This window comes from Mastigoproctus giganteus, chromosome 3 (assembly GCF_048544385.1).
Source record: "Mastigoproctus giganteus isolate SK-2022 chromosome 3, ASM4854438v1, whole genome shotgun sequence".
NCBI classification, from domain to species: Eukaryota; Metazoa; Arthropoda; class Arachnida; order Uropygi; family Thelyphonidae; genus Mastigoproctus; species Mastigoproctus giganteus.
Window position 1 is genome coordinate 202153031 of NC_143577.1, and position 25159 is coordinate 202178189.

The 25159-nt window shown below is 38.6% G+C and overlaps 1 protein-coding gene across 1 annotated transcript in view; it reads left to right on the forward strand.

Annotated features, from left to right (window-relative positions):
- Positions 1-25159, forward strand: part of LOC150088579 (sperm-specific sodium:proton exchanger-like) — a 93751-nt gene that overhangs the window by 23382 nt on the left and 45210 nt on the right. The window contains exons 5-12 of the mRNA XM_090370238.1: positions 2096-2366; positions 4131-4274; positions 9769-9937; positions 10115-10196; positions 10522-10709; positions 10993-11139; positions 22901-22998; positions 23426-23486. Of these exons, the coding sequence (XP_090226364.1) occupies positions 2096-2366; positions 4131-4274; positions 9769-9937; positions 10115-10196; positions 10522-10709; positions 10993-11139; positions 22901-22998; positions 23426-23486 (1160 nt within the window). The remainder of the gene's footprint in view (positions 1-2095; positions 2367-4130; positions 4275-9768; positions 9938-10114; positions 10197-10521; positions 10710-10992; positions 11140-22900; positions 22999-23425; positions 23487-25159) is intronic.

The window sequence follows — 25159 nt, forward strand, 5'->3', positions numbered from 1 at the left end:
TTTTTTTATAAAAAAATACGTCGTAATGACTTTAATAAAATACAGTACAACATAATTCTTGTCATTAGCCATGAAATTCTCAAAAGGAAAGAGCAAGGCGAGATTTAGTATTAGTTTATATTAATATTTATATTAAAAGGTGATACATCTCAAATATATAGATAAAAATTTATAATCGTTAAAATTACTTGTGCAAGTTTTAGAGTAATTTGGTCATAATTTATTTGTAAATCGTTCCTATGTAAGGAACAGCATGTTTCTTCAGAGGTCCCTTTTGTGATGCTTGAAAAGTTTATGCTACTTACTTTGGCTCTGCAGGTGGTTATATTCAAGTAACCTTCGCGGTAGTGCAGTGATTATAATCACATGTTCTCTCACACCAAGTGGAAAAGGCTTGTGTTGTAGTCAGTCTTGTCATTGACACGAGGAATTTTTATGGGCTTTTATCACAATGTCAGAAGGTCTCAGGAAAGGACTGCGTGGTTTGTTTTTTTTTTTTTTCTCGCGAAAATTCTGGGAGCAAAGCAGCAAAAGAACTGAAAAATGGACGAAATTACAGACGCAATATATTGATGCCTCATAGCTTTAATTGCTTTGGCACTTAATATACACCTAACCTAACAGCACTCTAGAAGCTGTATTGTTTCAAAGTTAGTGGAAAAATGTTCCTACTTCTCCAGATTTATTGCTCGTACCAGTCTGTAGCAAGGTGTTTATATTGTGTTTTGTCTGTAGCAAGGTGTGTTTGTACTGTGTTTTGTCTGTAGCAAGGTGTGTTTGTACTGTGTTCTGTCTGTAGAGAGGTGTTCATACCATTTACTGTGTTCTAACCTCTATAATTCTTCAAGAATAAAATCAATCAATTAATTACTATAGCACTCTCTTTTTTCATTAGATTTCAACATTTATCTACCCTAAGAAGTCGGTGAATTTGTCTACTGTTCTCAGATGACCTAATCATCTGAATTATCCAAAACTTGATGGCCGCCTGTGGTAGCAGAATTTTGTCCAGTAGAGCAGTAGAAATTACTTGCTTAATCCTCTCACATACTTCTATGATCAATTTAAGCATAGCCACAAAATTGCTTCTCTAGTATAGTTATTTTTAAGTAATTATCCCATTCCTAATATTACTTCTCTGATGATCAAGATGTCTTTTTCAATACCAATGCCTCTTTTGAGAACCATTTTACCCAGCAGATTAAACAATCTACAAAAGTGCGTTAAATCAAAGTACATAAACTACTTCAACTGTAAAACTGCTCTTCTCTATCTTTATAATACATTAATCAATCTTTTTTGAATGTGGAATTCACATCATATACATTTATTTTAAATGTAAAATATAAAGCTGAAGAATAAAGAAAAGGACATTGAGAGTCTCTCTCTCTCTCTCAAATTATGAAAACTACTATATAATCAGTCGTTAATGGAGAAGCCCTGTATTGGCTTCTCCAATTGCCGTGTTCAATAAAAACTTTCACACTATCTTTTTTGGGGATAATAGTCAAAGATGATGGCATCGTCCCCAAAAGATATGTGAACGATTTTGAGTTAAATTAGGTAATTAACTTAGGTAATTAACCTAATTCAGCCAGTTGTAAAACAAGCCCATAAAAATCCCTCGCATCATTGACAGAATTTGAACTGAAGCCTCTCTCACGTGTTGTGAGAGGACAATGATTCAGATGTACGAACACAAGCTGATGCAAGAAACTATGCTTAATCCATCTTACAGTTTGTAATCTGATTCCTTGCTCTCCTAATTATTAATATTATATATCATATCGTATAATTTCTTTGGCTTGATACATATAAGAATGTAAATATGTAATTGTAGCGATGATGTGTAATATGTTTACAATTTATGTGTTTCCAACGCTATGGATACAATTGTAATATTACTTTTGTATGCAAATAAATAAACAGTTAAATGGGCTAATAGGGTAAAAAAACAAATAACACTGAGCGAATAGTTAACCCAAAACAATGTCAAGGCGCTACTAATATGCTCTCCAACTAGAATAGAATAGAAAATAGTGGAACTTAGGATGCATTACTTATTAGTTGAATAATTTTCACGTTTCCTCTGCAGGTACGGACATTGTCCTTAAGTTTTGTCAGATATCCTTAGGAGGACCAGCTCTTGGGTTTGTCATTGGAAGATTTTCTGTTTTTTGCCTTTCCCATATATTTAATGATGCCGTAGTTGAGATTACAGTGACACTCAGTGCTGCTTACGTCACCTACTACCTAGCGGAGGTAGTGCTTGAGGTGTCCGGTGTGTTGGCTCTTGTAACCTTGGGAGTGGTGATCAGTTCGCAGAAGTCCTGCATCAGTCCTGAGGTTGAAGGATTTGTTCATAGGTAAGATATCTGGTTAAAGATATGTCTAATTTTCGAATTTTAGTTTTTCATACTGTTAATTTTCTCCAAAATAAGAAGCAGCATTGCTTTTCTTAGCTATTATTATGAAATGCCTAGTTTTTAAAGTAATTGGCAATTGTTTTTAAATTGCTATTATGTCATAGATAAAAAATAATAGTCCTTTGCTCTAAATAATAAGTATTGAATTTATAGATAAATTAATTTTTTTTTTACATCACTACAACACATTAAATAATTAAATTAGCGGATTACACAAATATTGACATTCGCAACGCAAGAGAAAGTGACAAAGATAATGTCACTAAGAAGTCTGTTGGAATGTTGTCTGTATCCAGAAGTTTTTAAATGGTTGATAATGTGGTATATCTGAAATCAGCAACAAGACAATTTGGATGAAGGTGATAACAATAGATGTCTAGTCTTTTCTCAGTCGTACACCTATAGTCTTTTCATATTGAGTGTCTAACGATTTTTCTATGTACCTTTTCAAATTATTTTCAATAATCTAGATATTCTTCTCTCCATTTCAGCTCCCAAGATATCACTATTTTTCTTTTCTACCAAACGTTAACACGCTTGGTAGAAAAGTACATCACTCTAGTTCGACCGATTATTGTCATAATAACCATCACCACAGGAATGGATAATCAGTTCTTTTTATAATTAGATAGTGATTCAGGAAGAGGAAAAGCTCGTCACAAAGTGATAGCGATGTGGTTGATTGGACAAGTGGATGCTAAGGGAGGGGGACTTATAAAGAACCCTACACCTAGACTGCAAGCGGCCCACTGTCAAACTTCTGAAATGTGTTTTTGTCTGTAAGCGGTGTGCATTCTATACTGTGCACCAATAATACGGCCTGTTTTCAGACTGAAAAATTGGAATTTCCAGGTAGAGGAACCATTCAACTCCCTCCTGCTAAAGACAGACTTACTTTGCTCAGATGTGAAAAACCCCGCACATTTCTTTACTTCGGGCGGAAGTACTTCCGAACTTCAACGGGTGATGGAGCTAGAACCAAAGAAATACCCACATGTGAGAAATAGCACCAAACACTGGGATACCAACGAGAGATGGGGTGAGGGTATTCACAAATCCACCGCATTTCTTCCATACTGAAGTTCAGTTCAGTAGGAGCACAATGGTCTGGGCCTGTTCCATGTGGGTCGGTCAGTGCCAAATGGATGCAGTGCATGGAATTAAGAATGATATTGCCTACCGAAAACGCCGCGCAACATTATCCTACCTACATTTGAAAATTCTATGAAATCCCTACTGTAGCAGAATAACAATGGCCCTTGCAATACAGCAAGGCCAATAATATTGGCCTTGCTGTATTACAAATATTATTCCAAATATAGAGATAGATATACTTCGTATATCTATCTCTATATTTGGAATCTATGTTTCGGTGTTTTGTTTATGAATATAAAATTTCGTTAAAAATACATGATTTTTCGTCCAAGAAGTGCAGAAGAGACTGAGAAAACTCATTGCTCCATACAGCCCTTTCTTCATCTTATCAGGGTTGAGAGATGAATGACAGAAAATGTCGGTGTCTATACACAGAAATCCTATTGTGAGTGCAGCTAACTGGATTTTTGCGAGCGTTAAACTCCGTGATGTGGGCATCATGAACATAAATTTTTTTGTTGTTGAGTGTCTCAATACATATTGGATTATTGTGTTATACTGCATATAACAAACATACATAAATAACTATTTCTTCATGTCATGTTGCAGGTTTTGGGAGATGCTTTCTTACCTTGCAAATACAGTTATCTTCATGCTAGTTGGAGTTGTCATCACAGAAAGAGCCTATAGTTTCATTATGCAAGACGACTGGTTCCTTATTCTCGCTACTTATATTGGAACAACTGTCGCCAGGTAAGTGAGAAAGGCCAATTTTTGTTGTTCGTAACTGCTGTTGTTGTTGTAATAGTTTTAGAGCGTCAGCGACTAAGGCTATATTGCTCCGAGTATACCCTCTGTTCTGTAGTCGATTTTCTGTTTTGCTGGACGAAAAAGCAGATTTTTCAGCAGAAAAAAACCATGCTACCCTCGCCTGAGACCCGCTAACTTAGACACGTTGTGAAAAAGGCCCACAAAAATTCCACACGTCATCGAACTCAGGTCTTTTCCACACGGTGTGAGGAGCATCGCGATTCAACTAACTGTGCTATCCATGAGGGATCGAAACTGCTATCTAATATCAACTTACAAAGTGGAAAAAGTTTCAAACCAGTTTCTTGGCTGTCTGCCATTTTTCGAGGGTATTTAATGGAATATTAGCATATTCAGTTAAACATGTTACACTGTATTCGATGAGAAAAAAATATTTTCTAATTTACTCATCGCTGTTTGTACTTAGCCTTATCAGAAAAGACTAGATAGTGCATAGAATTAAAACACGCCATTTTATTTTCAACTTAAGTAATTGCAATTGAGTATTATTTTTGATGAAATACCTATCAAGGATACTAAGAATCTCTGGTCTATCTATGTGATTTATTAAGTTTAGATTATTATAAAAATGTCAGTATAACATGCAAAATGAAGCAGTATATTCAAAACATTCATTTTTCAATGTACTGTATGTATAATAGCAACTAGATACCTCCAACGCACAGGAACTTCCCCAATTTTCAGTGAACCGAAGTCATCAAGTGGCTTAATTAATCAATCACTTCAAACGTTTATTGCAAACCAAAGTGTGTGGAGGAGAGAAAAATATTATCCTCCCTGGTTGTATAGCATTTTTCAAACATACGTCTTTAACAGTTGAAAGCTCAATAAGAAAAACTAAAGCAAACAAGTGGGGCTAAGGTCCAGCAAGAATTTAAAGCATCTTGTTATTCAGATGCTTGTATCTGGAAATCCCAAGATTATTGGAGATATACAATATTTAAGATAAAGCTAGTTTAATGTCTTAATTGATAAAACAATCGCAGCCGAAACGTAACTAATAAATTATACTTTTAATACCATTATCTGGTGGAGACAAAGGCAGTTCATAGTGTTATTTACACTAAACACTACGGAGCTTCTAACCCTATTTTGGGAAAATGGTTGGTTAAAATAATTTGTGTATATGTGCGGGCGGGCACATGAGCGCGCGAGAACACAAAAATAAATAAATAAAACAATACCTTGACGTCTGATCGTGTCGTGTTATCCACGTGGTATTTGGCACTTAGTGCATTATAAACGAATAGAACTTCATATTCTCTTTTTATTTCTATTAATTTCTTAACTGATGCCTAATTTGCTATGGAAAAGAAAGTCTGTTGCGTATTGTCTATGTATGTATGATACAGATCCATCAGGTTGTTATTTGGTTTTTTTTAGGAGCATTAGCAACTAAGGCCATATTGCTCCAGGGATATGCGGTAGTCATTCCCTGATCTTTCCGCATCCGTCGTATTTGGTGGCTCACGGGCTCGAACCCCGGTCTAATCAAGAAGCGTGTGCTACGCACTACTGCTCCTGCCCACCTGGCTACGGAGGCGCCAGATCCATCAGGCGAAGCTTGAGAAGAGTGCCCTTTGGCATCGAAAAGTAGAATTATTCATCTTCATCTTGCGTCAGATATAGTAATCTCACTGACTATCACAGAAAGCGTTCTTCGCAACAAGAATTTCTAGAGAAAAGTGTTTTATGCTGTGCTGTAAAAGATATAAATAAGAGCTTGAACCGGAAGCAGTTATTTACGATCGCCATCTACTTTGACAGCAACTTAAAAGACATGCAAGCTAAAGTCGTATGTCTGAGAGAACCCGATTTTGATACACAGTAGCCTTAAATTATTGAAGTTGTAAGGGATGTAATGAATATTTGGACTTCACAAAGAGCTTCATTCCGTTGCACTCTCGAAAATATATTTTTATTTGCAAATAAATATACTTCGTATATCTATCTCTATATTTGGAATCTATGTTTCGGTGTTTTGTTTATGAATATAAAATTTCGTTAAAAATACATGATTTTTCGTCCAAGAAGTGCAGAAGAGACCGAGAAAACTCATTGCTCCATACAGCCCTTTCTTCATCTGATGTCAGACGGAGAAAGGTATTTAAAATATAATGGGTGAGATAGAACTTTCCATTACACGGTCAAGATTTTCTTCCTGTGATATTCTGAGAACTTGGGATTTGGCATTTTGTCATATGCAAAGCATAATCTTCTATGGTTGCAAGGCGCCTTTCAGGACAAGTAATGGGGACTTGCTTGAGATATAACATGGCATTGCCTTTGGGATAACAGTTTATGAATATATTGATTCTCGTCTCCAGATATAATTCGTTCCAGAAATGAAGCACGAGTAGAGAGAGAGAGAGAGAGAGAGAGAGAGAGAGAGAGAGAGAGACAAGCACATGAAGATTCGCGGCATGCTGTTACCATCTGCTCATATGCAGGAATGGAAATATGCAGGGATGATCATATGAAGGGATAGAAATGGTTTTCATAAAGAGCTGGACTCATTATTTATGCATTTCTAGGAAGACAGACCAAACTCCCAGTAATAGCAATATTGGCAGTCACAACAGCTTCTGGAACCAGAGATACGGCGTCCATTGATGTTTTTTCCGATATGTAGCCCTGTTCATGTGGAACCCAAACACCTAATTTTCAGCTTGATCCAAGTTTCGTCATTTCAGTACAAATACTTGTGTGCGTTGTTTATTTGGGAATATTCGTATGATAATTCTGGGTAAATCCAGGATTATTACATTGTTTATACAGTAGAATCCGAATGAGAAATTAGCGCATAAGAAGTTTTCCCCCTGTACTACGTTTGGTTTCTTAAGTCTCAATTTCAATTCTGTACATTGTAATGTATTATTTTCCAGCATAAGAAGTTTCCCGGGTAAAAATTTTCCCGCATAAAAAGTTCGTGATAAAGAATACACAGTGTATTATTATAATGACGTTTTTCCACTTAATACGTTTTTTTAGGGTCCGTAAGTCTAACGAAGGACCCTTATAATGTCACTCGGTTGTCTGTCTGTCCGTCCGTCTGTCACATCATTGTATCTCTGGAACCACTCACCCTATTGACATGAAATTTTGCATGGGTTTGTACATCATGTGGGGCAACATAACGCCATATTGATCATTGTTGACAACATGTTGTCTGAGAAATGGGGGGGGGGTAAATATGAGGTGACAAAAATGTTGTCGACAACCTATGGCTTATTATATACAATTGGAAAGAGCTCAACGAGTAGGTTTAATATATAATTTTAAAAATATTTTTAAAATTAAAAATGGTGGCGCCATTCGGGAAAATGTGAGTAATTTCCATCGCTTCTCCCATCCTTGTCATTCACAACAACTGGAAAGACTCAAATAGACAACGTTTTTGTTAGTTCCTCAGTTTTAGGCTAAGCCCGAGTACTAGAAACTTTTATCAATTACCATAAAGCTCTCTATTTGAGATACTACACTAACGACCATTCGTGACTACGGACCATTCGTCCTGAGTGTCCGGCATTCAGTAGTTGACCGATTTATTTAAATATAGAAATTATTTATTTTTAATATTAAAAACTATTAAATAAAATAAACATTTGATAATCGAACAAGTTAGTGCCAAGCATCATTTTAGTTCGTAGTAAACCACTGAAGTGGCAGTAATTCTACTGAAGTGAAATGGCATCGTTTTTGTTATATCTCATATTGTGCCTTCACAACGAGTTGCTCTGATATGCACTACATCCAATAAGCAATGCTTCCCCAATAGAGAAGACAAATGTTACTTATTCTCGGCGGATAAAAGTATATACTTATATACTTATATCCGCCGAGAATAAGTTCCAGAAATGAAGATACCATCATCCCACAACCCAGGGGTTGTGGGGTGATGGTATTCGCCGAGAATCCATTGGCGAAGTGTTGCCTATTCGAGAATCCATTGTCTGAGCTTTGCTTATTCGAGGTAGTTCAATATCAGGGAAACTTGTTGTAAAGGCACTCACAATAAGAGCTATAACAAAAACGATGTCATTTCACCTACTTCGGTGGTTTGCTACGAACTAAAATGATCCTAAGCACTAACTTGTTCGATTAGTAATTTTCCGTAGTCTGGGGCTTTCAGCGCTAAAACATTTTTAGTAGAAACATTTTGATATAATGGAAGTGACACATTGCAATTGTTTTCATTGATATCCATAATTAGATATGTAGGCAGCGTTAAGTTCTGTTGGTTGTGAACATTTCTGAATTACTTAGTAGATTATTGCTCTTTCTTAGTGTAATTGTGACCTTTTAGGGTATGTTGAAACTCCAAAGGAGCTCATCCTTCCAACTTGGTAATGAGTTTAATGAACAGAATGTTAAGCAATTAGAAATCCTCAGTTTAAAAATGTTTCTCATAGGCAGAGTAAAATATTTAAAAATTCTGAAATAGTACTGAAAAATGATCTTTAACTTATGTATGCGTATCTTTTCATTTTTATTTGTGTAGTTAATATTTCATACTCGTAGGTCATTTTCCCTTCTAAGAAGTTTTCCCGCATAAGAAGTTCTAAACCTCCAGTCCCTTGAAAAACTTCTTATCCAGGTTCTACTGTATATAAAGGAGAGCTTGCCTCTTTCAATTATCTCTTCTATTGTGCAAAAAAGAAAGTGAAATAACATGAAAATTACAATGTAAACCAATAAGATCCATATAAATAAAATAAAACTATTTTCAATTAAAATTCTAAAATCCACCTTGAAAACTTTCGACAATACAATTCTGAAGTCTAGTGGCCTCTTAAATACACCGAATATACTGTATGTGGTTAAACTATGTGAGCGCACAATGTGAAATGGGAGTGATTTTGAACTATGCATTATCATTAGCATAATCCAAAGATTCATCCAATAATAGACTCCCACCTCACTTCTTTTCCTCTTTTCTCTCATTCATAGTGATTTTTCATCGTGTGATACTACATCGACGAAGACTCGAAGCGAGAGAGTCGAAGATGAGGGTGAATGTGTGAATGTGTGTTCCCCTAGCTTTGTTCGAATGTTTCTTGAACCGGATGTCATTCACTTCCAACCGTCAGCGATGTTGTTGATCTTTTTCATAACCGATGATCGCATGGTAAAGATCACAAGCGCTTATTGTCTTTGTGAACGCGCATAACGATCATTCGAGCACAATGTACAGAATCTGAAAAGTAACTACCTGTTGTAGAATTGTAATTTATCCTACACTAACATAGCTATTCAAAAGGATGTTTCATTGGTTGGTTTGAAGGTTATTTATTATTTGCTATTTGAAGTAGAATTTTAATAACACATATGAAATTCCAATAGTTTTCACTGTATCAGTACACTCACTCCTGTAACTGCCTTTATTACCTAGATATTTGTATTATTTTAATTACAGGTTAGTGATGATAGCAGTCCTAAGCCCAGCTCTTTCTCGAATAGGGTACGGATTAAAATGGCAAGATGCCATAGTGATGACCTGGGGAGGTTTACGGGGAGCAGTCAGTTTAGCACTGGCATTATCTGTCACTCACCAGTTCGAGAACATTAATAATGAAGGAAACAAGGTGAAGGAAAATTGAAAATTCTTTTTATGTTCATTTAAAAATAATCTGAAAACAAATAGCATCGATTCCAATAAAAAAGAGAGATAACAAAAATTCTCTGTTACACTTTGTGTGTTATCAGTTTTCGTGTAAAGTAAGAATATTTCAAGCCATTTTTTTATTGTTTTACTATTAAAGGTGTTGGTGCATGTAGCTGGAATAGTTACACTGACTCTTCTCATCAATGCCACCACCATAAAGCCACTACTGAGGATTCTAGGTAAGTTGTGACGTGTCACTTTCTTTTGCTTATATTTGTTAGAGGCCACGAATAATTTCAGATTTTAAAAGACTTTAGATTGATATAACGCATCAGAGATGCGTGGAGCTGTCATTGGATTACTGATGGGCGAAAAAAATTAAAAATTAAAAAAGGTGAATGTAATTCCGAAAGCAGAATGGCAAAAAAACTTCACTTAATCACTGCCATCATTCAAGTTATAATAGATTTTGTGATAGAGCTACTTTTATTTATGGTGCGCATTCAGTTTTATCGCTGTGTTCGGTAGTCGTGGTAACATAAATAATAAATATTTTTTTTATAGGTATGAATGTCATCTCCTACCAAAAGAGATACAACATGTCGATGGCTATAAATCATTTAAAGGAGATCCAAGAACGGTCACTCCAAGTTCAACGGAGTGAGCATCTTTTAGGAGACATTGACCGAAAGTTTGTTGAAAAGTTTACGAATATCAACGACCCTTACCAGGAAAGATATAACGATGAAAAGGTATTCGAAATACTTCACCTTCTAATTCTGGTAAAAGCATAAAGCGAAGCTAAAAAAAATATTTTCGTACTAACTAAATTGACTATTATATGAAACAGATGAAACCAATCATATGCCGCATATCATAAAGAAGTATTGAATACATATTAAAGCAGCATTTTTTGAAACGGTTTGTTATTATTTAGCATAATTTTTTAAATTTATTTCATTTTTATCTTCTATAAAATATTGTATTGTATTGAAATTTATGAATGAAGTGGATATTTCTTTATCCCGAAAACAGGGAGAACAAGAAAAATCAACCACTTTCACACCTTTAAGATACAGTGTATGTCCAGAATGCACCTCTCATCATATTGTAGAGCCTACTCCAAGGGAACTGGAAGAAATGCAGGAAGAAGCAAGAATGCGCATGATCGCTGCTCAGAAGGTCAGTTTAGTTTGCAATTTTCTTGGCTGAACGAATTTTCAACATATTGTGAGACCGGTGGGAAATTAATTATCTTAGTTTACTCTGTATACGGTTCAGCTGCTCACACGTTAACTTCATGCATTAAGGGACATTCTATATTTTCTTTATTGTTTATAATTTGAGAGAAACATATTCTGAATATCGATTTTCGTTGTTTGCTTTTATTACACAGGAATCCCTCGCGAACTGCGGGAGATTCCTGTATAACCTGTAAAATCCAAAATACGGAGCAAAATACAGAATATGTCAAGGTTCACCAATCGGCATGTTGCGGTTCTTATCTGGACCACCAAAGAGTTTTTCACGGAACTGCAAGTGATCTGAATCAAAACGGATAATTTGTGTATAAAGTAAATTGTTTTAGTTTTGCAATTTTTAAGTTCCTTGAATTTGACGTGTGACATTTAAAATTTCGATCATTAGTTACTCTGAATGCATCTTTTTTTTTCTGTTTAATAAAAAGAAATAATTATATGTTATCGTAATATTTAATTGGCGTTTTATTAATTTTTAATCCAAAAAGGCATCTCGACTACGGTCAGCTCCATATTTTCTGATATGGATCGCGAAGAAAATTAATTGGTCACCCCTGGTATAAGTGGCACTGAACCATATACCAGGAGAAACATTTACTGACCAGTGCGTCATTTCTCTGAGGTGTAGTGGTGCAGTCGCTCCAGAGTACCCAAGGTTGCGAGGGGGGGGGGGATAACGCAATTACTGTTGATCCAGGACAGCTCGCAACCTCATTTTTAGGACCTCTAAAATATGTGTACTAGGGTCCCAGACTGCCAAAATGCGGCATTGCCTACTGGATTGAACCCGTGTATGAGAAAAAAACGCCCATTGTAAACTTTTTATATATAAATGTATAAAACCGCGTTATATAAAATTCGCGGCTGTAGAGGGATTCCTGTATTTTGTCACTGATATGCTATCGGACCAGTGGTTTTCAACCTTTTTTTAAAAACGGCACCCCTAAGTAATTTATTTTATTTTGCGGCACCCTACTCAATTTTCTGCCTTTTAGATCCGATTCTCTCCGTGTGTGTGTGTGTGTGTGTGTGTGCTAAGAAATATAGATAAGCACACAAAAAGAACTACCAGTTTCAAAAGGGAATGATAACCGGATGTCGTGCGGGGAAATTGTCTGTACGCTCAGGAATTATACATTTCCAAGTTAAAACTGGCAACGTGACGAAGAAAACTAAGCCCAGAGGTCACACTGATGTCAATAAACGACTAGGTAGGCATAAAATATTGAATGATAAGAGTCGACGTACATAGTGTCCAAGACATGGTGGAAGGCAAAACGAACATAGACTGTGAGTCAATGGAAATCAGACCTGTGGAGCGATGAGTCATGGATTTCCAGTCTGATGGATTTGTTTGGGTATGGAGTGTGCCTGGAGAACGCTTACTCCTTGAGTGTGCTATACCTACTTAAGTTGAGAAAATTAACAGTCGGCGTTATAATCTGGATCCACTGGTAATAGAACTACGAATGCTTAGACCCATGAATGCTGCGTCTTATGTTGCTCTTCTGTATACCCAACGCTGTGGTAATTTTATTGAAATGGCCCTTACACCCAGACCGTACAAATGGGTGGCACACTGGATGCAACCCGACACGGAAAGGTCCCAACACGGTTATAATATAACTATACTAAAAGAAAATGGCAGTCCCCAAAACAACAATGCAACCAGATCCCTGGATCCCATTGCACGGTCCTGCTTACACCGTTCCATATGACAACGCTTCATGGCACAGAACAAGGTCTGTGAGAGTGTGGTTTGGAGAGAATAACATCGCAGTGGCCAGAACATAGCTTGGCAATCAATCCAACTAAACATTTTCAGATGGAGTGGAATGAAAATTATGGCAAGGGCAGAGATAAAGAATGCATTAAAGAGGAATGGAGCAGAATACTGCTAGGTTTCTATCAGAAATTAATAGAAAGTCTTCCACTGCATTGAAGCAGTCATTATAAGCTGGGCTAACACGCTAATAATAATCTCCTTGAATAAGTACATGTTTTGTTTGTGTGTATGTTTGTAGATGCATAGGGATAGGGCTCCCTATGAATGTATTCGCCGTCAGCTGAGGCCAAGTGGCGGTCCAGGTAATCCCACACTGGCGCAGACCAGCTGCACCAGATTCGCCAGCCGACCGGGCTAGCCAGGTGGGTAAAGTGCCTGCCTGGCAACCCAAAGGTAAGTGTAAGTGTAAGTGTAAGTGTGTGTTGTTGTCTTACGGCACCAGGGGTTTCCCCCATCTCCGCGTTGCTTTCATTGTGGTGAACCAGTTCACTGGGAAATGCCAGAGATTTAAAAGTGTGTGGGAATTGTTCATGTGTTGTGTTCTGTACCGTTGTTCATCTGGTCATTTAGCCGTTGGACCCCTATTGAGGCCCAACGTTGTCCCACTTACGCCCCGCGGAGGCAGACCAGGAACCCAGTAGCTGTAGATTCACTCTGGCAGGTCCTGCCGCTTAATTTCCTGGGATTTCGGCGGCTAGGACCTTAAAAAAAAAATAAAATTAAATTAAAAAAAAAAATAAATAATAATAAAAAACAAATAAAAAAAAAATATATATATATAAGTAAATAAAAAATCTGCGCTGGGGTAATGTCGCTTTGGTTTGCTAGGCCGAGTTTTGGGCGTAAGGTAATTTTATCATATTAAGTTTTTGACGTGTGGGGCTTTCGCTATGATGCAGGTAGAGAGGGGAGGGAGACCGAAGATTGGGGGGGAAAGACAGAAATATGGGGCCAATAGAGTAGATAGCCCCAGTTTTCAGTGGGGCATGCCCATGCCCCACCAGAGTAGAAGTTTGGGGGTGGAGGAGAAGGAACAAAAAATGTCCCCTCCCCCCAAGGAAGTGGGAATAATAGGTGAAGAGGGCGAGGGTGTCCTCTTCAGATCGCCATCAAGCTGTTTCCAACTGTGCTGCGTTTAGTCTGTTCTCTACTGTCTGTGCTGCATTCCCCCGTCCTTGCTTTTCTCTTCCGTGTGATCAGCACTCTTCTTGTCCAAGTACTGGTCCTCTGCAGGGTTTCAGTTTTTTTTTTTTTGTCACATTTGGCGCCAATTTTTGTCAATCTCTGTGTACGTTGCTGTAGATAGCTATTAGTGTTTTTCTCCTGGTGAATAAGTCTTGCGCATACTGGGAGAGTGCCCTATATTCATCCTCAGTGTCCAGGAAGTGGTGCTCCAGTCCTTTTGGAAAGTATCTTAACCTTGTTATTAGTAGCCCTCTGAGGTCTTCATAGTGTTGACAATCATAGACTATGTGGCTCCAGCTTTCACTTTCCCCACATATGCAGTTGGGGTCCTCAACGAGTCGGAAGCCAAACAGCTTCTCCTTGTAGGGTCCGTGTCCGGTTAATAGTGTTGTCATATGGTACCCTGGGAAGTACCACGGTGGCTGCTTTGGGTATATTTTCTGGAGGTCTGGTAGAATCTTTTTGTTACTTCGCCTTTTGTAGTCTCTGTCCATCTTCTCTGCCAAAGATCTAGGAGGTGGGTCTGTAGCCTATTTTTTTCGTGTTTTAGGTTGCCCGCCGGGTCTGTCGTGTATCCTTGGTAGGTAGCCGCCACACCCCTGGCCAGCAAAAACAGTAGCCCCGCCTGAACTGCCTCCAGGTCCAGAGGGAGCGCTCCAGCAAGTACCTGCAAAGCTGGGGTACTTACCGTGCTGCAGGCGCGCGTTGTTGATAGCAGTATGGTCCTTTGGGTCATTTCTAGTGTTCTTTTGTTGACTACCAGTGTCGTTTTTGGATACCACACCGCTGCAGCATAGGTGATTGCAGGCAGGAAGGTTGTTTTATAGTAAAGCATCAGTGCTTTTTTCTTGAGTCCCCAATCTTTCCTTGTGATTCTGGTTACCAGTCCAGAGTATCCTCTGATTTTTCTTCTGATGTATTTCAGATGCGGCTGGAACGTCAAGTTTTTATCTAGGATAACGCCCAGATACTTCAGTTGGCTCGCAAATTTGATTGTTACATTGTTGATTTTAATTTGCGGGGGTCGTCGTAGTTGCAGAGTCCCCTTTAGCAGGATCGATGAGGTCTTGTCTGACGATATTTTCAGCTGGTTCTTTGATGCCCATTGCTGCAGCCGCTGCAGTGCCTGATTTGCCAGCGTCTCCAATTGGGCCCTGGAGTCCGCCTCTACCGTCAATGTCAAGTCGTCCGCGAAGGCGTGTACTGCCACAGAACCCAGGTCCGTAGTCAGGAATTCATCGAGGACCATTGTCCGCAGAAGCGGTCCAAGCACCGACCCCTGCGGACATCCTCTGTGCACCTCTCTTGTTATTTTTTGATAGTGTACATTGATTTCCACTCTTCTTTGTGTTAAATAGCTTTCGATTACTTTGTAGAGGTTAAGAGGCACCTGAGCCTCCCTCAACCTTGCCAGGACGCTTGGCCACCAAAGTGAATCAAACGCCCCAGCAAAGTCAACAGAGATGAGCAGCAGATACTTTCGTCTACAATCCTGGAAAATCCTTAGCAAGTTTCCCAGTGCGTCCACGGTTGAGGCTCCTGGTCTGAAGCCATACTGATTTCTGGCATGTAGGCCTGCCGCTTCATAGTGTTTTATAACTCTCACATGGAGTAATCTTTCAAACAATTTCTAAAGCATTTCGGGACCACCACTCGCTCCCGGAATCGGTAGCTGCCCCACTCAATATATACCCTTGTTCTGTCCTTTAAGACTTGCCATGCTTCCGGTATAAGCTCCACACTCCAGTTGTTGTTTATTCCTCCTCTCGCCTTTATATGAAACTTTGTGGTTATTACTTCGTGTGTTTCTTTGTCTGGTATTTCCTTTTGCAGATTCCTGAGGTAGAGCTCTTCGGCCAGCTGGGCTGCTGTGACTTCTGGATTGACGTCATAGATTATTATTGACGGTCCCTTCCTTTTGGGCGCCTGGGCCGTTAATCCGAGAGCGTCTATTTTGGGGTTTTCTATGATACTTTGTATTTCTTGTCTAGTTTCGGTTTCAATTACTAGTCCTACGTCTCTCATTTTCCGTATTCCTTTTATTCTTGTATTTTTAAGGTCCTCCCTCATATTACTAATTACTTTTGTTTTTAATTCCTCACTAGAGGGGATCTTGCCAGTCTCCTTTGGTCGGAGTATCACCAGGTTTGGTGTTGGCAACAGTGTTTTCCTCTTCTGGTGCGTCTCTGCGGTTGGTTGGGTTTCCGTTGCTATTGGGATCCTCAGCGCTTCCGAGTATGTCGGGACGCGCTGTGGCGTTTGTTTTGCCCCGCATTCTTTATATGCTTGTAGCCGTGGTGTAGGAAGATTCGGTAGAGTGTCCAGCACCTTCTCAAGGATGGAGGTTCTTGTCTTAAGTTCCTCGTTAGTGGTTTTTAGTTTCTCGCTGTCGATGAGGAGGGCAGTGGTAATAGATTCAAGGGTGGCCCAGAGTTCTTGAACATAACTTGCCGCTTGTCTGTTGAATCGACTATTATCTTGATTAAGAAAGGTCACAAGATTCCTATGTAAAGCAGATATTATTTGATGGGTTGGAGAGTCTTCATCTATATGTTTGTGAGTTGTAGGGTATGCAGAAGGTGTAGTTACTGTGACGGTTAGTTTTCTAGATTGGGGGAGGCCTTCTGCCTCAGTCTGATCTAATGCTCTGCGTGGTCTCTCTGGTTGTTTGGCAGAGGAGGTCTTAGGGGTCCCTGATGGGGGTAGGAAGATTGGTTGATAGTTTGGCTGCAGATAATGTTCCAGGACTCTCTGCTAGATTAGGGGAGGGCCCTAAAGCTGCCTGGGAGGCAGGAGCACTTATAGCTGTTGGAGAGAGAGTGGTCTGTAATTTCCCAGTGTAGGGAGAGCTTGCCTGTGAAGGTTGCAGAGTAGGAGGGACAGGGGCTAGGCGAACTACTACTGGCGTTGAAGTGTTAAATTGAAACTTAGATGAGATCACAGGGTCAGATTCATCAAGAGGCACTTTGTTGAGAAATTCTAGTATGGTTTGAGGAGACCGGGGTGTTCTGGTTTTTGCTCTCCTCTTACTTTTCTGTTTCTTTTTCTTGGACTTGTTGACTTTGGGAGGCTGGAGGCCAACTTGGTCTGAATCGTCTGCTACAGCATTCTCGTCAGCCGACGATGAGGATGTTTCTCTTGAGCTCATGTCTAAGGGTTGTATGGTTTGGGTCAAAGACCAATAAAGCTATAATAACGCAATTGTAAGGGGTTGCTCCTGAGTAACTTGATTTCTTCTGAAAGGTCTACCGGAGGTTTAACGGGGTTGAAATTTTTTACGCCTCAAGAGGACTGAAAAAGCCGCCGAACGAAAGCGTCAGGCCCGTGTGATGATCTGAAGCCGCACATCAACGCCTCGAAAATCCCCGAGTTATCCCCAGAACACAAGTGGGGGGAAGAAGTAGCCAGCGGTGAGCGTGGCCCTAGAGAGAGGAACCGACGGCGTAGCCAACTGCTTTTGTTCTATAGTCGGGAATTGGAAGTACTGTATTGATAAAATCAGCCAAGAAATAAATAAAACATTACCTGAGGAAGATGCAGGCGATTTGGCATTATTACCGGACAGATCATCTTTAGAACATCTTTCTCGAAAATCAAAACAGTATAACCGCACAAATTATTAATTTTAATCGGAGCTCATTCGTAGGCTGACACACACTATACGCGCACGAACTTGCTCCAAATCAAAACTATGTACGTATCGTATTCTCAGCAATATCCACTAGGCCTAACTGTCAACAATACGTGTTTGACTACAGCAAAGCGTTAGCAGAATGCTAAGCCTAAAGGGATTAGGTCTATGACGAGAGAGTACAGTCCAGATAACCCTCGTAATAACAAAAATTTTTCACTCACTTAATCCAATTGCGAAGTTCTTTTAGCTGGTACATTTTTCCAGTGGAAGAAAACACTTTAAACACATTAAAATAACTCAACATTCAGGAGCTCCAGAACACGTGGCTACACCGAATGACGGCCATTAGCAAAAAAACCAACCCAAAGGTCGCGGGATCGAATCCCGCCTGGGACTTGGATCAATGTAAAATGCCAAAACTTTGGGAGATGCATTATGGCCACAGAAGCCAATGCGCCAACAACTAGCAAAGAAAAAAAAAAAAACAGTGTCGGCATCAAGCGTCACGCTGCCTTCAAAGAGGAATCAGCGTGACATCAGCAGTTGATTGTAACCAGGAGCAGCAAGAGGTGCCCCCCCCAGATATAAGGCACCCCTGCAGCAGAACAAGTTGGGGGGGTAATCAGAAAACCACCCTTGCACAATACACACACCAAACGTTAACACTCAGAGACACACGCTCATTATTCATGCACAAACATGAACACACACACGCACACCATTCCCACTCACATGTTAGCATACATAGACACACACACACGCACTCATCATTCGCGCCCACATACACACAGCATATTTTAATTTTTTTTTTTTTTTTTTTTATTACACACGTGCGGGGCTCACATAACCACAGTTATCATTACTCCGATCATTCTCCCAGCACAGCTCCCGGGTATACAACAATACATTATATTATATGGTTCATTCTATTATTTTATTTTATTTATATATGTATACATTTTATAACTTCAGCACACACACACACACTTAATTACCCGCTCTCATCCTTGTTCTCTCTCTCATACGATCATCCATTCTTTCATATGGAATGCATTTCTTAAGGAATGCAGAACTGGAATTTGGGGAGTACAACGTCTACAGAAAGGATAGACAGGATAGGAAGGGAGGAGGGGTTATGCTATTAGTTAAGAAACACATAAAATCCAAGGAAGTGAAGCCAGTCGACATCGCTGGACAGTGCAGTGTCGAGTCAGTTTGGTGTGACATAAGCATTGGGAGATCAAAATTGAGAGTAGGAGTGTGCTATAGGCCTAATGACTCTGATGAGTATAATAAGAAACTGTACAGGAAAATAGTCTTATAATGGGGAATTTTAATTTCCCAGATATTGACTGGAATTTGTGGGTTTGTCACTCACACACTAGCAAGGCTTTTGTGGATTTATCGGATGATTGTTTTCTACATCAGATGTTCGGGAGGCAACTAGAGGGAGTAATACTCTTGATTTGATTATCAGTAGTGATTCTTCATGCATTAAGATCTGCAGATAAAGGAACCACTAGGTGGCAGTGATCACAGTGTGCTGAAGTGGGATTTACTCAAAGAGGTAACTACCATCAGGGGTAAAGGGAAGGGTTATTGCTTTCGTAAAGGTGACAACGATGGTCTGAGACAGTATTTAAATTCTATACAGTGGGACAAACTGAAGATGTTACCAACAGCAAATTCAAAATGGGAAGCATTCAAAGAACTAATCTTGGAAGATACTAGGCTTTACATACCAACTAAGAAATATTGTTCAAAGTTTAGGCCTAAATGGATGTCAGATGAACTAATGAGGCATATGACAGAGAATAAAAATGCATGGGATACATATAAATTAACACGTGACACAGAAGCCTATGATAGATACAAGTTGATCTGTAACCAAGTTACAAAGGAGGATAGGCAGGCAAAGGCAGATTACGAGAAATCCTTGGCAAGGGATGCAAAGAAAAACAGTAAAGAGTTCTTTACTTATGTAAACTCTAGAAGGAAGGGTATGAATCAGATTGGTCCACTTCATATCGATGAGTCAACTGTTGATGATCCTGCTCAGGTAGCTACAAAAATAAATGAATATTTTGCATCGAAATTCACACATGAGGGGTTATTCAGCGAGGGGAATGCCAGAGGTGTATTCAACTCTAGCAGTAAGCTACAGAATCTTGAAATAACTGGGAGTAAAGTGGAGGAGAAATTGTTGAAGATAAACACAAGAAAGGCACCTGGGGTGGATGGGATCTATCCAGTTATATTAAAGGAGGCAGCAAAGGAAGTAAGCAAACCCTTAGTCATAATTATGAGAGCTTCCTTGGACTCAGGGGAGGTACCCACAGACTAGAGATGTGCAAATGTAACTCCAATTCACAAAGGAGGATCAAAGGCTGACACAAGTAATTTTATAGACCTGTGAGTTTAACTTCTGTTCCAGGAAAATTAATGGAGGCACTGGTTAAAGAAGCATTGCAGGATCATCTAGACAAGACTTCAGTTATAGCTCGGACACAGCATGGTTTTGTTAAGGGGAAGTCTTGCCTGACCAATTTGATTGGATACTATGATGCAGTCACAAAAGAACTGGATGCAGGGAATAACTTTTATATTATATACTTGGAGCTTAGAAAGGCTTTTGATACTGTTGCACATGGAATACTGCTGCACAAATTGGAGCAGTGTGGCATTGGAGGCAAATTGCTGCTATGGATAAAGGGGTGGTTGAGGGGGAGAAGACAGAGAGTAGTAATCAATAGACACTGCTCATCGTGGACTAATGTTATTAGTGGAGTCCCTCAGGGTTAGTGTTGGGTCCATTATTGTTTTCTGTATTTATAAATGATATTGATGGTGGTATATCAAGCTTAATGTCCAAGTTTGCAGAAGATACAAAGGTTGGCAGGGTTGTCAAGGACACTACTGACACTATGCTGCTGCAAAAGGATCTGAAAAGGTTGAGCAGATGGGCTGAGAGGTGGCAAATGAAGTTTAACATTGACAAATGTAAAGTACTACATATGGGAAACAGCAACCCCAGAGAAACGTATCAACTCTGTGGTACTACACTGACAGTGGTAGAGAATGAAAAGGACCTGGGGGTAATTGTGCAGGCAGATATGAAGTTCTCTGAGCAGTGCAGACGAGCTGCAAGAGTAGCTCATGGTGTCTTGTCAATGATATACAGGAATTTTTCTAGCAGGGATAAGGAGGTGATTATTCCCTTGTATAAGGCGATGTTCAGGCCACACCTTGAGTACTGTATACAGATCTGGAGGCCTCATTTCAAGAAGGATGTAGAGCTGTTGGAACGAGTACAGAGAAGGGCAACAAGATTAGTGACTGGAACAAAGGGGTACTCTTACGAAGAAAGGCTTAAGTTTTGCAAATTACAGTGTCTGGAGACTAGGCACCAGCGAGGTGATCTGATAGAGGTGTATAAAGCCTTGAATGGTTTGAGCATGCTCAATGCTGATGGGATTCTTCCTCTTGCTCAGAATAATCACCTGAGAGGGCATAAATTCAAATTGAGGAAAGACAGATGTAGGACAGACGTGCGGAAATTTGCCTTTAGCCAGCGGGTAGTTGGTTGGTGGGACAGACTTCCATCCCTTGTCGTGAAAGTTGATAGCCTAAATATATTTAAAGCTCAGCTGGACAGGTATTTCGAACGAACGGAGGGGTGAAGTGGAAGTGGGGTTTTTTTTTTTGGCTGATGCTGCATAAGCTTGCTTATGCAGCATCAGCCAAAAAAAAAAACTACTAATGCTAATTGGAGGATCGTATATACATGCATACATTAGACTGAAATATCTTTAATCGATTTTAAGCGTTTCATTGAGCCCTGTGTGATTCCTCATCTACCCCCAGACAATGCCCAGGGTACATCTACAATGGGTGTCAGCCCTTACAATGTGGATAACCAGTGTGAATTCCAGGTTAGGTTAATTCAGGGCAAGGTGGGCGTTATATCCTGGGGCAGCAGGTTGTGCTCCCCGTAACTCAACAAGGCCATGTCACGTTAGTCGCACCGGCCCATAGCGTCAGTGGCAATAGGACGTTTTAGTCTATAATTAAGACCTCTACGTATTATTTCGAGGTCTATCGGGAGGACACCAGCAAGAACCTGTAGAGCAGTGGTGCTGAGAGTACAACAGGTTCTGGGGGTAGCAAGAGTAGATTTCTCTGAATTTTCCTCTTTCCTTTTATTCCGGGCTATTATGGAGATACAGAGATATGCCCGTATCCACTCGGTAGGCTGCATTAATCTGTTTGGCTGGCTGGTTGATTAATTGCCACATAATTTCCCCTGTATTGCCTGCCTCAGCATTATTCTTCTATTTTCGATTAATAGTTTCGGCAAATGCCTAGTAGTAAATTTCCTCAGCTATAAATAGGTGTTCGTTATTTCTCGGGAGTGGACCGATCTTTGCATCAGATATTAGACAGTCATACAACAGATGTGTCCAATCTTCAGGTACTCTGCATGTGCACCTTCTCCCGGATAGTTTGGGTTTTCATCGAACTTGACTAGAAAACTGACCACAGAATAAACACAATTTACACAGGAGTTAAAAATATTCGGCGAGGCCTCTATTCTCAAAAAACTCGGCATATCACGAGCTTAGTTGCCCCGACTCGCATTTTTAACAACCTAATCAAGCAAGAAACAGTTACTCTTAACGGAGCAAATTACACTGTAATTTTAAACTGTCAAGTATTTAAGGGCAAAGGCTTCATGCTACGAGGTAGAATGACTAACATGTAGGTTAGTGCACGTGCATTTTAACATAGCTATCCTACCGGCTTGTTTTACACCCAAAAAGAGACTAGTTTATTTTATAAATACGGGAATGGTTAATCTTCTTGATTCATGTTGGATAATTTTTTTAAAAATAAAAAGCCGTTACATGAACAAACAAAAAAAAAAAAAGAAACACAAAAAATGACCTACATCAGAACGCCCTTTCTCCATTAGTTACACTTGGATCGAAATTACGAAAATTAAAACAATGAGAACTATTGCAATGGATTGTACTTCTTCGTCTTTTCCCATAATGAACTGCTCTCTGTTTTATTTTCTAGATGAGCTATTGGAGGCAGTTCGAACAAGGTCTATTGTGTAAAGAAAATGTTCGAGTCTTGGTGGCAGCTGCTGACGACGCGGCAGACAAGAAGGGCTCGTAAGTAGAACATAAGTTCCAATTATTTTGCTTCGAAGTGAGTTTTGGAAGTAATTGACTAAGTGGATATATTTGTGCATCTGATTATTTATAATAATTAGCTATATTTTAATTATTTATAAAATTAACTAAATATATTTATAATATATAATATAATATGTAATATATTAATTATTGCTAATAAATTTTATTTTAAAAACTATATATTAAATACATTTTTTTAAAAAAAATTCATCACTAAATTATATAGGAGATTATAATTACAAATTAAAATTAAAATGACATTTGATTAACCCATGATAATTACACTAATATCTGAGAAATTAAATTTATATTTTTTTGATTAATTGGACAAAAAGCGTCATGGGGATGAGGTCCAGTGTTTGGAATGGAAAAATGCTTTTTTTTTTTTTTTTTTTTTGATTAGATATATTTCTGTGGACGATCTAAAGGGTCATTGGCAGGTACATGGAATATACAAGCTACTGGTAAGTGAATTATAATTATCTATAAGTGTATTTTCTCTATAAAGTCATAAACTGACAAAATACATTTGTAGTTCCCTCGTACGAAACACGTCACACGTATGGCGTTATGTTCCTTAGGTATATGCTATGTAGTTTTAAGGATGTTGCTTTGAGATTCTTAAAAGTGTTAAGAGTACTATGTTATATGATATGTTAATATTCTCAACGGTAAGACTCAGAACACTATTTGACACTGCTGAGAGATACGAGACGTGACTACACTGAGCCGAAGTATTGGGATCTGCGTATTAAAAGTGGAAAAGAGATTGTTACAGAGTATGGTAAGATTAGGTGCCTACAAGAGTTGGTAGTTTTGAGAAAGTGAAGTCCATTTTGTCTCGGTTAATAGTCGTAGATTTTCCGTTTTTAACCTTTTAAATCGATGCGATTTTTTGACTACACCATTTAGAGACAAGGTGCGAAAAGGCCTGAGATCCCTTTAGACAACGCCCAAGCTAACTAGATCATCGAAAAGGTTCTGACCCGGTGTTATAGAGGAAATGGTTACTTGGATTTATCTAGTGAAGAGGTAAGTGGTGAAATTACATGCCGAATTTGGATAATTATTATTCAAAGGCTTGAATAAACGACACCTTTACAGAGCACAATGGATCACGATGGAATGAATATCAATGTCCAGGTAGTGCAGCTGGAAATATCACATTTTAATGCATTAGTGAATTGAGAAATTACAGGTTTCTTTATTATATTCACTAGAAGTTTTTCAGCAATTACATATAATGAATAAGTTTTTCTTTGCTTCTTACCCTGTGTCAGCAAATGAACTAATCCAGTACCTTCGTTTAAAAAAAAAAGGAAAAAAGTGTGTAGTCTAAAACAACAGAGGTAAAAATCAAAGACCATCCCAGTTATTTTTTTGTTTAGAGTCAGGGAGCGAATTCTACCATAAAACTGAATTTTCATCAGCACACCACTAAACAGTTTGACAATGGACTGCAAGGAGAAGGAAATATCACAAATAAAATAGTGTTTCGTCAATTCTTTGGTTTGTATAAAAGAGCCAACTTTTTCCCTAAAGAAATTTTATCACTGAGTCACCTAAGATAAAAGCAATTTACCTGGAAATCAATATGAATATACCTGAAAATCCATTTTACCTCTAAACTCACCCATAACAATGCCAGCTGTTATTACTAACAAACTAATTATATCAGTTCCGTACATTTTGAGACGTCGGAAACTGCAAAAAACTTCTAATATCGATGCTCTAGTTATCTGATATCAGTCATAGACAGGTCAACGTTTTTTCATTTGAGTTAATTTTGAGTTTTCAGCATACACAGCATACAAATAGGCCTGTGACTACACAATTGTATAGATATAATACACGATGCAGATCACTCCAATTTTGATATTCTATTAGTAAAGTAGTCGATTCACAAAACATTTTCTCCAGACAACTAAGAAACCAACCATACTGAATTATATTATGTTAAATAATAAAATGTACCTATTAAAGTCTTTATTGTTCCAAAATATGATTAAATGATATGAAAAAAGTGTTAAAGAGCTAAAATTATTGTTTAAAAAAATCTCCTGGGAAAATGCCCACTTATTTCAGTTCTTTTTTTTTTTTTCATAGTTTTCTTGTCATAAAATAAGCATTTTAACAA